A 15,344-nucleotide genomic window follows, 5' to 3' on the forward strand; every position below is an offset into this window, starting at 1 on the left:
CTATCCCAAAGCCTAGGACCAAGAGGCATGGAGAGACAGCCTTTAGGTACTATGCTCCCAGCCACTGGAACAGCCTGCAGAGAACCTGGGGGAGGCCGAAACTCATTTCAATTAACGATATTCTGTACATAAATAGGGATACACATTCACAAGGCCACTTCAGCAGAAGCATTGGTGATTGGCCTCCGCCCGTCTGCATTGCTTCAGAAGGCGAAGCCCCAAGCTGCTCAATATGACCACTTCTGTTCCTCCTACCATTTTAAAGACTGGTCCATGTTTACAAATACTCCCAAGACAGGGTTCAGCCAGAGTTTACTGCCCACACACAATCCCACCACTTCCTCCTCACAAATCTGCCCTGCTCTGGGAAGCACTCACACATTAAATTACTCAAGCACACTAGCTAAATAACACCCATCTACCCATTCCATTTAGCATAAATACTGTAAGTACATAAATAAGTAGGGCCGGGACGATACCAGTATTGCGAGACTCGTTAGTATCGTAGCAAGGAAACAAAACACAAAGTGGATTTAACTTAGGAAAACAGCCCTAATGTTGGAAACAAACATTGTGTTGTCCTCCAGAGGCACATTTATTTTCAAAGCTATAGCTGTAATGAATACTCGGGGAGAAAAAGGTGTAGATTCACTCGCAGAGCGCGGCAGGTGTTTATTTCGCAGAAGGCAGGAACCGTGGTCACAGGCAGGCAACGGTCATACACAGGTAGGCAAACAGGCAGGTGAATCAAAACTAGGACTGAAGGCTATAACTGGTTCTCACAAACGAGCTCGGAAAAGGCTTAGTAGAGTCAAAACGAACAATACCTCACAAAGGAACAAACAGCATGAACTGAACTAAATAAGGAGCTGATGAGACCAGCTGAGTAACTAACGCAGGTGAAATCAATGAACAAAAATGAAAGACAGGGCTACGTTCTAGAACACAAAGAAACAGGGCTACGTTCAAGAACACAAGGTTGACTAAGAAAATAAATATAGAACCTTACAATAGCACACACTATTTTATACAGCAGGTTTTTAAAGGACCAAAGAGTAAGGTCTGCTTCGTGTTTTCATTTTTGCCATGGAAAAAACATTGCGATACTGGTATCGTCCCGGCCCTATAAATATGTACTGCTTGATATGTGTCAAGGTTCTTCATAATGCTGCTTTTTATGTTGGTCTCCAAGTGTTTGTTGAGTTTCCTAAGTAGCTTGGTGTTGTGTTGTACATGTGAAGGGCATGTTATGATCACTTGAAATCTTGTTAAGTGTTTTCCAAGGTAACGTAGTGCATCGTTGTTCATTATAACGACTCTGTTTTTTTTTCTACTGCTACTCAGTCTCTAACACAATATTCCATTGGACATAATTTCACCAGCGAGATTGTGCTTCTAATGCCTTCCAGATAGATAGAAGCCCTACATCAGGGATCATCAACTCGATTCAGCCGCGGGCCGATTTCTTCTTAAGCGGATGGACGGGGGAACGGAACATAATTACAAATCATTTGTTGACTGCAAAATGACCGCAAGAATCTCAAACAGATATCATATTTGACTAAAAACATAATAATGTCAAACTTTGCTTCCATTTGTATACGATCACGTATCTCTATTATGCGTGGGATTACTTGGAAACAGAGTTCCTAAATTAAAATCACTTGTAGTTGATTTCCTGGTGTTTTTTTACAGTATTTTATGTCCAACAATAAAAAATAAAAAAAAATACAAAAAATAAAATATATATATATATATATATATATATATATATTGCTCAGAAAACTTGGGGGGTCAAATAAAACTACCCGTGTGACAAATTCGGCCGGTTGTTTAACCCTGTCCTATATGAAGCTCTTACTGTCCTCTAGTATTAAACAAGAAGAGATTTATTTGAATGAGTTCCATGGCACACAATGCTCCTCTATATCTCCCCACAGTTTGAGCATAGAGAACTACGCACTGAAACTTTAGTCCGAAGAGCGTAAAGCCCCAAAGTCTCTGTAGTGACATAAGTGAGTGAGTGATGCCCTGTGCTCACACATTTTAGCAGACTATTTCAGGGGGTAGTAAAAATAGTCTCTTCTCCAAATAAAGTATTTTTACTGGAACATTGCAGTAATGTGTTCAGCCTTCTGCCCAATTCCTCTCCTCTTCTCTCTCTGTCTATCAATGTCACTCTCATACACAGATCACACACAGATCACATACGCACGCTCGCACACTCGCACACTCGCACACTCGCACACACACACACACACACACACACACACACACACACACACACACACACACACACACACACACACACACACACACACACACACATCATCAGAGAGACCACTGGTGAAGAAAACGAACATGTCATCTCACCTGCTCTGTACAGAGTTGACTGCGGCCTGCATAACGGAAGCGGCTGCCTCCTGGGCCTTGCGGTTGACGTTGCCCAGTGAAGGAGGGCCCATCCCTGGGCCTGCCGGCTGGGGCATACTGGGCGAGCTGGGGGCCATGTTGGGGTAGGGTCGGCTGCCCGCGCCAAGACTGCGGCCCATGGGCATGGGCTGCCCGGGACCCTGGCCGTGCATGGGGCTGCTGGCATTCATACCCAGGCTGTTGGTCATGCCAGGGCCGGGGCCGCTGTAGTTGGCACTGGGGGTTCCGCCGTAGTTGGGTGGACGTGGGTAGTTACCTGAGGACAGAGGAGAAATAGAACATCTGGGAGTTAGCAGAGGCCAGTTTAACGATAACAGTAAGTTCATCCCTCAGCATGAATAAAGTGACAGTTATATATCTTATGCTAGTTTCATGTAGTCATTTTCTCTCATTCGCTCTGCATCCACCGCAGAGGAGAACCTAGAGGCTTGGCACACAAGGATACTCTTTCTATACATGCTTTACCAGTCAACTGTAAGTTGTGTTAGATAAAAGCGCCTGCTAAATGACCATATTATGACATTATGTAGCTACGACGTCACAGCACAAGGATTATACTGTGATAGAAAAATCAACATCATATGTGAAATAGAAGCAAATGTCAGATGAAACAGCTTTACTGACACACTACATCCTTACACTTTTGACTCAATAGCCTCTGTAGGGTGTATCTATGCAATTGTGAATACAGTTCTTTGTTATACTGAAGCCATTGCCATTGATATATTGGCTGCAGATTTGACATCTATGGGAGGGGAGGGATGCTGAATCGCCATGTGAACAATTGCAAAGCTTGACTTTTAGAAACACTTGAGAGCCACTGTAATCTGCAGTAAAGGCTTTCTTCCTGCCCCAGCAGCCATAATGGCACAAGCCTTCCTCACGCACACTTAAACCCCTACATTTTGGCTTAACACACTCCAGAGCCAGCTGGAAAAGGAGTCACAAACACAAACATTCAAGAAAACACACACACATGCATGCATGTGCGCACACACCACACACACACACAGAAAATGTGGAGTCCCTTTTGTGAAGGGGGCTATTTATTTTGATTTGATTAAGAGTGCTTTAGTCGGAGCGCAAAGCTTAATCCTCTGAGAATATGTCTGGAAAAGGGGATCAAGTCCCTTTAAACCTGAATGAGGAAAGTTCAATGACAATATTCCGCGCATGGAACAGACTCCAAAAATGGAAATAGCTTTTGGTGTCCTCGAGCTGCTTCAGTGGAAAGACATTCCTTATGACGTAAGCCTGCGAGTCCAACAGAAAAAAGAGCTCCCCCGGAGATGGGATTTATATAAAATCAAAACAAGTCTTTCCCATGAAAATCTGCTGCTCCAGTTGAATTTGCCCAGAAAGTGTGATGAAATGTAGTGTAGCAGGAAATGTAGAGTGCCAGATATGTATCTGGGGAGTCTGGCTGATTTGGAACACAGTTGACACCTGTCAAGGGTTTTGGGGCCTCATCGCCAACTTTCCAAGAAAGGAACCGTTCAAAGAAAAAGATGGTAGGAGGACAAGAACAGGAGGATATATTCAAACATGGATAGATAGGGTGTTTGTGGATGTGTGTGTGCACGTGTGTGTATATGCAGTGAGGCACAGTACCATTCCACTCTCTTTTCAGCAGTGACATTGTTGAGAACCCTGGGAATCATCTGTCCTGTGGTGTCCTCCATCTCCTCCTCATTGTACAGTACGTGCTGCATCTGAAACGCCTCAGTCAGCGGCCCACACCATACAGCTGCTGAACCCCAGTCACACTGTTTGGGTTCTGGCTCTGCTCCATTGCTTCTCAGTGCTCTTTTTGTGTGTGTGTGTGTTGTTGTGTGAGGCCCATTTGGTGTGAGGCCCATCATTGAGGCCCATTTGGATATTCCAACTGGGTTTTTTCCATCTTTAGCATCCAGGCTGCCAATCAGAAAAGAGCAAGAGGCAGAGCCTGTGAAGTTTCCATGAGGGCTAGGGTTTCCTAATCTGCTGTGGTTTACACTTCCACAAACGTCACCGTGAGAGTCGTATGGACGAGGAAGGATCACATAAAAGTGGACATGTGTTCTTCACAGAGTTCATCAATCATACTGTATTGACATTTAAGAGACTATCTTCAGTTTAAGAGCTATGTTTAGGGGGACCAGAGATACACTTGAAGCAGCTGTTTGAGAAAAAATCTTGGTTTTATTCACATTTTTGGGGCTTTTTTCAGGCGGACAAGATTTACATTCAGCTTTCCTGTGAGGTGTTTTTCTTCAGCGTGATAATAGTTAATTTCCAAGATGGCTGGTAATGCAGCTGGTGCCATGTCAGGGTGCTACTTCAGGGGGGAGTAGTGTTGCCGCTCCCTGCTCCGCTCTGTTCTCTACAGCCACTGAGGGGCCCATCTCTTACCCAGAATACCACTACATGATCCAGGGCTGCTCTGCGGGGCCTCTCGTCCTCATTCAGACTTTTACACAGCACACAGCACACTTTTACCCACACCTAAGCATCAGGTTTATCCGCTCCTTTTGCTGTTTAGGCACATTTACAAGCAAAACAGAGAGAAAAAGCGGCAGAGAGATATAATTTCTCCTCCATACTTTACTATTCTCCTGACCCAGCCCTCCCTGCCGTCTCAGGCTGCGGTTGCCATTGGGAGGTGTGGTATTTATAACCGACAGAGAGAGGCAGCGAGAGGACTGCGGTGTGATACCAATTACATGGAAATTCCAGGCATGGTCATGCATTCTGAGGCGCTGTTGCCAAGCTGTATTTAATCTCCACACTCCTGCGGGAAAAGGAGGACTGTGACCGAACAGATTACAGACACTGCTTCCTCAGCAGACTGGATGCAGCGTTGCTAACAACCGGCTCACCAATCCCTGGCTTTGGCAGGAATCTGTGGACTCCATCACTCAGGAACGTAACGCAGATTACACAGCAGTAGTCTACAGCTGCAGGACATAGAGAATGGCCAGAGTTGCTTAGCTAACGTTAAAAACAAACAGTATAGTATGTTGCTGAACACAAACAAATGCGGGGCATGACAGCTTTCTTTTGGAGAGAAGAATTATGGGTAAAAGTGATTTTTTTCCCCCCTTTTCTATTTCTCGGAAACTCTCTCAAATTCTCCCTCCCTCTCACCCACCTTCCTTTCTCGCTCTCTTCGCCCTCCCTCCCTCTCTTCTGGCCCGAGGCCCCAGGTAGATCCTCTCAGAGCCACCTCAGCATCTCTCTCAGCAGGGCGTCTGTGGTGCAGCAGGTACGGAGCACCTCAGGGCTCCGTACTCGGTCCAACCCATTTCCCAAAACCGCCACTGCCCCTGCGGCTCTGTGGGATTGAGCTCTCCTTTTACCAAATAAGGTAGAAGGGCTCAGCAAAGCACCCAGGCTCACAAACTGCTGTCGAAAGCATGGCTATTACCAGTGGGGTACTTAACCTTGGAGCGGTGGGGGTGAGAGTGGGATGTTAGCTGTGGGAGAGGCACAGCAGGCTCTTCCTCTTTTCACTGACTCTGTCTTACAGCACTCCACATAGCTCAGGTCTGTATCTACTGTAGTGTACATGGCTTATAGAGCACGTCTGCAGAGCAGCTGCGGGAACAACTGGAGGCACTTTAACAGAGCCTGGTATCAACAAACTGTACAAGATCATGCTGAAGAACTTGGGCCTCTTGTGTTTGAAAGGGGGTTCAAAGGGCGGTCAACATATTTCGTAGTTAAACATTGTAAGTGGTCAACCCAGATGCTGTACCTCATTGCGTTAGTAGAGAGGAGGTAGGTGGATTTCCTTGTGCTGACCTGAAGGTTGTAGTATCCTGTCCCTTGATAAGAGACAAATGCTGTCGCATTTAAGTTACACAATGAAACATGAGACGGTTTTCATGTTCTTAGCCAGAGTACAAGCTCAGCGTGTCAGTGTGTGTCAGCGACGAGAGAGAGAGAGGGAGAGAGAGAGAGAGAGAGAGAGAGAGATACAGAGAGAGCTAGAGTGTAGAAAGAGAGTGGGTATTGGTGATACACACACACTGATGTGTGTTCAGTTGTTCACAGCCTGAGGCTTGGATCTTCTAGCAGTGCCAAGACTGGCCAAGAAAAACAGAGTGCAGGGATCAGGAACTTGGAGTGCGTTTCCATGTTGGTTTAATGGGTTAGTAATTTTGTGGCACGGGAGAGACGGGAAGCAGATGGAGCCGTCATTAAGAACAATGAGCAGCAGCTGCCTGGCCTGTTCACCTCAGCCCAAGCCCCAGCCAACACAGACCAGTCTGAGCAGCCCAGCCTGAACAGGCCAGCCTGAACAGACCAGCCTGAACACACCAGTCTGAACAAACCCTTTCAAAACCAGGGCCCAGAGCCCACACCGCACCCCCACCACCAGGGCACTGCAACCGCCTGGGGATCCATGGACCCACTCCAACACACATGTTCCTCAGGGGGGGTCTGTGTGCTTGTGTGTTGAGAGAGAGAAAATGAAAAGAGAGAGAAGAGCGTGTGTATGTGTGTGTACTCTGTCTTTAGAGTGTATGGGGGTGGAGGGGTTGGCTTGTCACTGGCAAGAACATCCCTCCTGTCAGCTGTGCAGCGTTTCACGCTCATCCGACTCCAGACTTTTTATATTTCAGTTTTGTTCTGCCTCAGCCACTGGCTGTCATCCCAGCTAAGTCACATTAGCACATAAGAGTGGGTGGAGAGAGGCCAAATACCACATGCATTAGAGCTATTAATCAACATGAACTAATGTCAGGGTCTCGGCGATATTAGAAAAACACACACATGGACGGTGCCTTCATCACAGCGACACATTAGAGCACACATTACTAATACCCCCAAATATCCTTTGGTGCACACCCAGGGGAACTAAACACAAAAGCAGATGCAAAGATATGGGAGTGACTGCTGCTTTCTAAAGCCGTGATAGAGAACACTCAACTCTAAGAGCCTGTTTAATTGCAAAGAGCTATTCTAAGAATTTTTCCCACCAAGCGCTGAAATGGACTGGTGTGTTTTGGAAGACTTTTTGACCGGGGAAACGATAGCCAGCATATCTGACAGGTTACTGGTTTAAAATACACTTAATTCACACTATAACTTATAATACACAGTGTTTGGTCAAATTAAGTGATCACAGACCATAGCTGTGTTCGAATACCCATACCAACATAATGTATACTACATACTTAATGAGTACAGAACCAGTCAAAAGTTTGGACACAACTACTCATTCAAGGGTTTTTCTTAATGTTTTACTATTTTATACATTGTAGAATAATAGTGAAGACATCAAAACTATGAAATAACACATATGGAATCATGTAGTAGCCAAAAAGTGTTAAACAAATCAAAATATATTTTAGATTTTAGATTCTTCAAAATAGCCAGCCTTTGCCTTGATTACAGCTTTGCACACTCTTGGCATTCTCTCAACCAGCTTCATGAGGAATGCTTTTCCAATAGTCTTGAAAGAGTTCCCACATATATTGAGCACTTGTTGGCTGCTTTTCACTCTGCGGTCCAACTCATCCCAAACCATCTCAATTGGGTTGAGGTCGGGGGATTGTGGAGGCCAGGTCATCTGATGCAGCACTCCATCACTCTCCTTCTTGGTCAAATAGCCCTTACACAGCCTGGAAGTGTGTTTTGGGTCATTGTCCTGTTGAAAAACAAATATAGTCCCACTAAACCAGATGGGATGGCATATCGCTGCAGAATGCTGTTGTAGCCATGCTGGTTAAGTGTGCCTTGAATTCTAAATAAATCACTGACAGTGTCACCAGCAAAGCCCCCCCACACCATCAAACCTCCTCCTCCATGCTTCACAGTGGAAACCACACATGTGGAGATCATCTGTTCACCTACTCTGCTTCTCACAAAGACACAGCGGTTGGAACCAAAAATCTCAAATTTGGATTTCCACCGGTCTAATGTCCATTGCTCGTGTTTCTTGGCCCAAGCAAGTCTCTTCTTATTGGTGTCCTTTAGTAGTGGTTTCTTTGCAGCAATTCGACCACGAAGGCCTGATTCACACAGTCTCCTCTGAACAGTTGTGTCTGTTACTTGAACTCTGAAGCATTTATTTGGGCTGCAATCTGAGGTGCAGTTAACTCTAATGAACATATCCTCTGCAGCAGAGGTAACTCCGGGTCTTCCTGTCCTGTGGTGGTCCTCATGAGAGCCAGTTTCGTCATAGCGCTTGATGGTTTCTGCAACTGCACTTGAATAAACTTTTAAAGTTCTTGACATTTTCCAGATTGACTGACCTTCATGTCTTAAAGTAATGATGGACTGTTGTTTCTCTTTGCTTATTTGAGCTGTTCATGCCATAATATGGACTTGGTCTTTTACCAAATAGGGCTATCTACTGTATACCACCCCTACCTTGTCACAACACAACTGATTGGCTCAAACGCATTAATTCACGTGTGAGTTCCAAATATCTCTAACGGTCGCCCCAGCGTGAGTTTTTTTATGCACGTGATGTTCGAACGTTCTCTCCATTCCAGGATGTGATTGTTACATAAACAACAACACTGAATGGCTCAGAGTGGGAGTGAGAGGTTACAGTGATTGACTGCCTGCACACGCCATTTGTATCAATAAATCACTATCATAAAATGTTTTGTGTGGTATTATTTATATATTTAGTATTTTATTCACGTTTTTCAATTACTCGTGATAAATCATGCGTTCCGATTTTTGCATAAATTGTAATGGGCGCATAGTATGTGTGTAAAATAATGTTTTGAAGGCTGTACTGATTATGATGAGCTAAGCTAATTCCAGCTATGTGTATGGAGCCATGTTTGTTGACATACAATGCATTCTGGGTTTCACGTAATCGTCTGTTTGACCAAAGATGTTATAACAAAATGAGGTGAGTAAGAGTTAACTCATTTTTTGAGGACTTCCGGAAATGAATGGTGGGATGTGAAAGACGGTAGATGACACCCCTTCAACATGCAAACAAACAGACCAAACTCATCTTGTCTTCTCTTATTATCTTCGGTTTCTGTGAGGGAAAAATGCATGGCTGTGCGCTGAAACTAATCGTCGGATAACTTTCGATTTCTAGAAAGCGTTTTACCTAATTATTTCGATCAATGGTGAGCTCACCCGTGATGTGATTAATTATACATAGTAATTGCTATTAGCTAATTCATATTGTAGTTTATGTCAGCCGAGAGTTAGAAAATATGACTGCTTGTGTTGCGTCAATCTTTCCTCAGTTAGCGCTAGGACAAATGTAGCCTACATTTTTCCGGTTAGGATGATTGTGTTGTGTTATATATACACTTCTGTGAATATCTGAACATTGCATCCAAAAATAAACTGCTCACATTCTGGAGATAACTTTGTAAGGACTGTGTTTGTGTAAATAGTTTCTGAAAAAAGTGTGGCCAGCTCAAATGCTGATTGTTGTGTCATTCGAAACTGGCCGTTCTAAATGAGTGTTCTAATCACACGGGGTGTGATCGTACGCTTCAGGGACCACTGTAGAACGATCACACCCGGTGTGACGGTACGTGTGAAAGGGTTAAGGAAAGAAATTCCACAAATGAACTTTAACAAGGCACAACTGTTAATTGAAATGCATTCCAAGTGACTACCTTATGAAGGTGGTTGAGAAAATGCCAAGAGTGTGCAAAGCTGTTATGAAGGCAAAGGGTGGCTAACACTTTTTTGGTTACTAAATGATTTCATGTGTTATTTTATAGTTTTGATATCTTCACTATTATTCTACCATGCAGAAAATAGTATAAATAAAGAAAAACCCTGGAATGAGTAGGTGTGTCCAAACTTTTGACTGGTACTGTATGTACTACATACTATTAGTTCATTTTAGTATACTTTAAAAGAATTGTATTCTTTCAGTTGAGCGTACTAGCGCCAGGCCTGTCTACTGGAAGTTGATGCTGTTGCTATGCAACCCCTTGCTAGCTTGTTATCATAACAAATTACTAGCTAGACATATTATAACTTTGGGTGTGTTCGTAAATTCAATCTGGGGCCGTTCGTATATTCAGAGCGTTGTCAGATTGTCCGTTCGTAAATTCGGGGCTTTCAAAGTGCACACTGGATGCTCTGGCCGAGGAGTAGGGTTGATCCGAGCGTTCTGACCTTACAACGGCAGTCAAGCACCCAAGCTAATTGGCTAACGTTGGTTAGCTTGCTAGCTACTACCAGACACAAATGAGAGAACACCTCACTCTGACCATTTTACTCACACTAGCAGAGCTGGTTAGGCTGTTTTCATGTTATCCAGAGTGTCGGTGACTGTAACTGTGGTGCTGGCAACAATTTAATTCCGCTTTTTTGCCAACGTTTACTGACACCGGCCATATTCAAACCGGCCATATTCAACGGTTGTTGTGTTCGTAAATTCATCAGTTATTCTGTGCTCTGGCACACTCAAATGAGAGTAGCCAGAACAAATGTATAAACACACCCGAATTAACAATGTCCATTGAGAACGTACAACGACTATACCACTTAGCTAAGCTAAGAACTGGCAAGTTCGATGTTTTAGTAGCCAACTCGTTAGGTAGCTAGCTAACATACCGGCACATACTGCTGTAATGATATGCAATGCGGTTCCAAAGGATAGCGTAGCTTACAAATTGTCAGCCAACATAACGTGTAACGTAACTTATTTGAAAAGTCATTATTTAATACATTGCTCAACATTTTCTTAACATGTTCCCATAATTAGTTAAAGCAATGAATTTGTATCCGCTCTCGTCGGACTTCCAGGCAGCATATTTTCCGCCATTTTCTTTCAATCTGAAAATGTTGTGAAGCAACGCACATTTTTGGAAGAATTGCATTATGGGCCCTAAAAGCACGGAAATAGAGTTTCGGCGAATGTAGTACAACATCCGGGAACATTTGGCATACTAACTACAGTATATCCATACTATGACCAATAAGTACACTATATACTCAATTTATGTCACAAATAGTACGGTTAGTGGGGTTAGTATGAGTATTCAAACACAGTTTATGACTCCTTTTTCAAACCATTCTGTGATTTTATTTGACCAAGGGGGAAAGACTATGGTACGAATACTGCAATGTGGGTCTGATTGAAATGCACTCTCAGACTAGAAATATCCTCTCTACTGTTTCCCACAAGTCTACCACAGGTCAAAAGATGACAACATCAAACTGACCTCCTCATTGGCTTTAATGACGTTGGTGGGCAGTATAAAACACTCCAACCCATTTCTGTGGGCAACTTAAAAATACTGACCCCAGTAATGGATTGAACAGCATCATCACAGCTCAGAAAACACGTTTTATCAGCCGGGTCTGCCACGTCAATCTGTCTTTAATCCAATAATGATATAGGCATGGGTAGCGTCTAGAGTTCAAGTGCTTCATGAATATTCTGACGAATGGCTTAATCCCATAGTGAGGGGGGGAGAAAGAGAGAGAGAGATAGAAAGAAAGAGAGAAAGAACCAGCTCCATGCTATTGTTTCCTTAAAATACTATGTAGAGAGTTGACATTTATGTCAAGGTCCACAACATAAAATGTCTTAAGTGGCTGCCAAGTAGTGCTGGTTGAATATGGAAATACTAATGCCATTCCTTAGTAAGTGGATCCATTTAGAGGGATTCTTACTCATGAGCTACTCTTACTGTATACCAAAGTTACTAACTGTCCTGTTATATACACTACATGACCAAAAGTATGTGGACACCTGCTCGTCGAACATTTCATTCCAAAATCATAGCAATTAATATGGAGTTGGTCCCCCCCTGCTATAATAGCCTCCACTCTTCTGGGAAGGCTGTCCACTAGATGTTGTAACTTTGCTGCAGGGACTTGCTTCCATTCAGCCTCGAAGAGCATTAGTGAAGTTGGGCGATTAGGCCTGGCTCGCAGTCAGCGTTCCAATTCATTCCAAAGGTGTTCGACAGGATGAGGTCAGTGCTCTGTGCAGGCCACACCGATCTTGACAAACCATTTCTGTATGGGCCTTGCTTTGTTCACAGGGGCATTGTCATGCTGAAACAGACAAGGGCCTTTCCCAAACTGTTGCCACAAATGTAGCGTTAAGATTTCCCTTCACTAGAACTAAGGAGCCTGCCTGAACCATTATACCTCCTCCACCAAACTTTACAGTTTGCACTATGCATTCGGGCAGGTAGCGTTCTTCTGGCATCTGCCAAACACAGATTCGGCCGTCGGGTTACCAAATGGTGAAGCATGATTCAGTCCAATGGCGGTGAGCGTTACACCACTTCAGCTAAAGCTTGGCATTGCACATGGTGATCTTAGGCTTGTGTGTGGCTGCTCGCCCATGGAAACCCGTTTCATGAAGCTCCCGAGGAACAGTTCTTGTGCTGACGTTGCTTCCAGAGGCAGTCTGGAACTCGTTAGTGCATGTTGCAACCGAGGACAGACGATTTTACACGCTTCGCGCTTCAGCACTCGGCGGTCCCATTCTGTGAGCTTGTGTGGCCTACAACTTTGCGGCTGAGCCATTGTTGCTCCTAGACTTTTCCACTTCACAATTACAGCACTTAGTTGACCCGGGCAGCTCTAGCACGGCAGAAATTTGATGAGATGACTTGTTGGAAAGGTGGCATCCTATGACGGTGCCATGTTAAAAGTCACTGAGCTCTTCAGTAAGGCCATTCTACTGCCAGTGTTTGTCTATGGAGATTGCATGGCTGTGTGCTCGATTTTATACACCTGTCACGAACAGGCGTGACTGACATAGCCGAATCCACTGCGTAGATAGTGTAAAGGTAGATAAGTATAATGAAACAACAGCTGTCGTACTCCTACCTTGGGGTCCATACTGGTTTGCCTGGGATCCCTGGGGTCCGTAGGGGCCACTGGAGCCACCCTGGAGGTAGGGCCTGGGCCCCATCCCTGGGTATATTTGTCCTACAGGACCAGGACCAGGAGAGGGGTGAGGGGACATGGAAGGCCCAGACTGAGGTGGTGGTGGTGCAAACTGGGAGCCAGACTGGTTTCTCTGCATGTTGGACATAAAGCCTGGAACACACAGAGAGACAGCACTGACAACGGACTGCATAAAGCCTGGAACACACAGAGAGACAGCACTGACAACGGACTGCATAAAGCCTGGAACACACAGAGAGACAGCACTAACAACGGACTGCATAAAGCCTGGAACACACAGAGAGACAGCACTGACAACGGACTGCATAAAGCCTGGAACACACAGAGAGACAGCACTGACAACGGACTGCATAAAGCCTGGAACACACAGAGAGACAGCACTGACAACGGACTGCATAAAGCCTGGAACACACAGAGAGACAGCACTGACAACGGACTGCATAAAGCCTGGAACACACAGAGAGACAGCACTGACAACGGACTGCATAAAGCCTGGAACACACAGAGAGACAGCACTGACAACGGACTGCATAAAGCCTGGAACACACAGAGAGACAGCACTGACAACGGACTGCATAAAGCCTGGAACACACAGAGAGACAGCACTGACAACGGACTGTGCTTAAGAGTATTGCAGCCTACGTAGACACACATAAAGACACACACACAAACCTCCTTTCTGTAAAGAGTTAAAGATCCACTCTTTATGCAGGGCCAAACAGGTGACTTGACGCATCTGTTTCTCTCCTAACCTCCCTCTAAAGCTGTGATTGGGTGTAGAGGGGTGAGCCTGACTATACTATAATCCTCTATAATGTCTTTAGGTCTTGTTACTCGAAGATAGTCATCAGATTGTTAGTATGGCAAGCTGGCAGTGCATTGTGTGTAAGGCCGTATATTCTGATACACTGTACATCGATAGGACTGGAACAGCCAGCGGAACAACCGATACACACACACACACAAAATCGACTGGGCTTTGTGTGTGTGTGTGTGTGTGTGTGTGTGTGTGTGTGTGTGTGTGTGTGTGTGTGTGTGTGTGTGTGTGTGTGTGTGTGTGTTTGTGTCATTATAATAATCACAATAATTTGGTGCGTGCTTATATTGGTCCTGTTTCACACATGTACACGTGTGTATTATATTGTAAGCATGTGTGAAATGGAAATTTGTTTTTTGTACACCACGTGTACAATTATTAGGCAAATTGTATTCCTCGGGATTCATTTTATTGTTGAACAAACACAATGCTCTCAGTCAATCCAAAATGTTATTGAACCTCAAACCTGAATGTTTAACAAAGGAAAAGTGAGTTTTGTCTTTCTCAGGCAAATATTTAAGTGTGCACAATTATTAGGTAACTATTAGTGTGCACAATTATTAGGCAACTAAATTACAAAAATAATTTCTCTCAACTCACTTGTTTATTCTCAATTTTTAGAGTAAGTGTAACAGATAAGTAACACAAAATGACAATTATATAACATTTTTGGCCTTTCAAAAATATTCAGTGACCAATATAGCCACCCTTATTTTCAATAACTGCCATGAGGCTTCCATCCATGGAGTCTGTCTTTTTCTTGATCTGTTCACAATCAATTTTCACTGAAGCAGCAACCACAGCCTCCCAAATGCTGTTCAAAAAGGTGTATTGTCTTCCATCACTGTAAATCTCACGTTTGAGAAGGGCCCACAAGTTCTCAATAGGATTTAAGTCAGGTGAGGAAGGGGGCCAGGTCATTATTCAGGCATCTTTGAGGCCCTTGCTGGCTAGCCAAGCAGTGGAGTACTTGGATGCATGTGAAGGAGCATTGTCCTGCATAAAGATCATGGCCTTCTAGAATGCTGAGGACTTCTTCCTGTACCACTGTTTGACGAAAGAATCTTCCAGAAACTGGCAGTAGGTTTGGGAGTTGAGTTTCATTCCATCTTCAACCCGAAAAGGTCCAACTACCTCATCCTCAATGATAGCAGCCCATACCAGTACCCCTCCTTCACCTTGCTGGCACCTGACTCAAAGTGGTGCCCTGTGTCCATTACTGATCCAGCCACGG

The 15,344-nt window shown here is 44.3% G+C and overlaps 1 protein-coding gene across 4 annotated transcripts in view; it reads right to left on the reverse strand.

The window, feature by feature from the left end:
• Positions 1–15,344, reverse strand: part of LOC106610785 (AT-rich interactive domain-containing protein 1B) — a 229,244-nt gene that overhangs the window by 54,107 nt on the left and 159,793 nt on the right. For 3 of the 4 annotated variants that reach the window (XM_014210355.2, XM_014210357.2, XM_014210353.2), the window contains exons 7-8: positions 13,213–13,425; positions 2,374–2,689 (exon numbers count right to left, since the gene is read on the reverse strand). In XM_014210355.2, coding sequence (XP_014065830.2) covers positions 2,374–2,689; positions 13,213–13,425 — 529 coding nt within the window. The remainder of the gene's footprint in view (positions 1–2,373; positions 2,690–13,212; positions 13,426–15,344) is intronic. The other variant, XM_014210359.2, reaches the window with a different exon arrangement.

Source organism: Salmo salar, chromosome ssa09, assembly GCF_905237065.1.
Source record: "Salmo salar chromosome ssa09, Ssal_v3.1, whole genome shotgun sequence".
Lineage (NCBI taxonomy): Eukaryota > Metazoa > Chordata > Actinopteri > Salmoniformes > Salmonidae > Salmo > Salmo salar.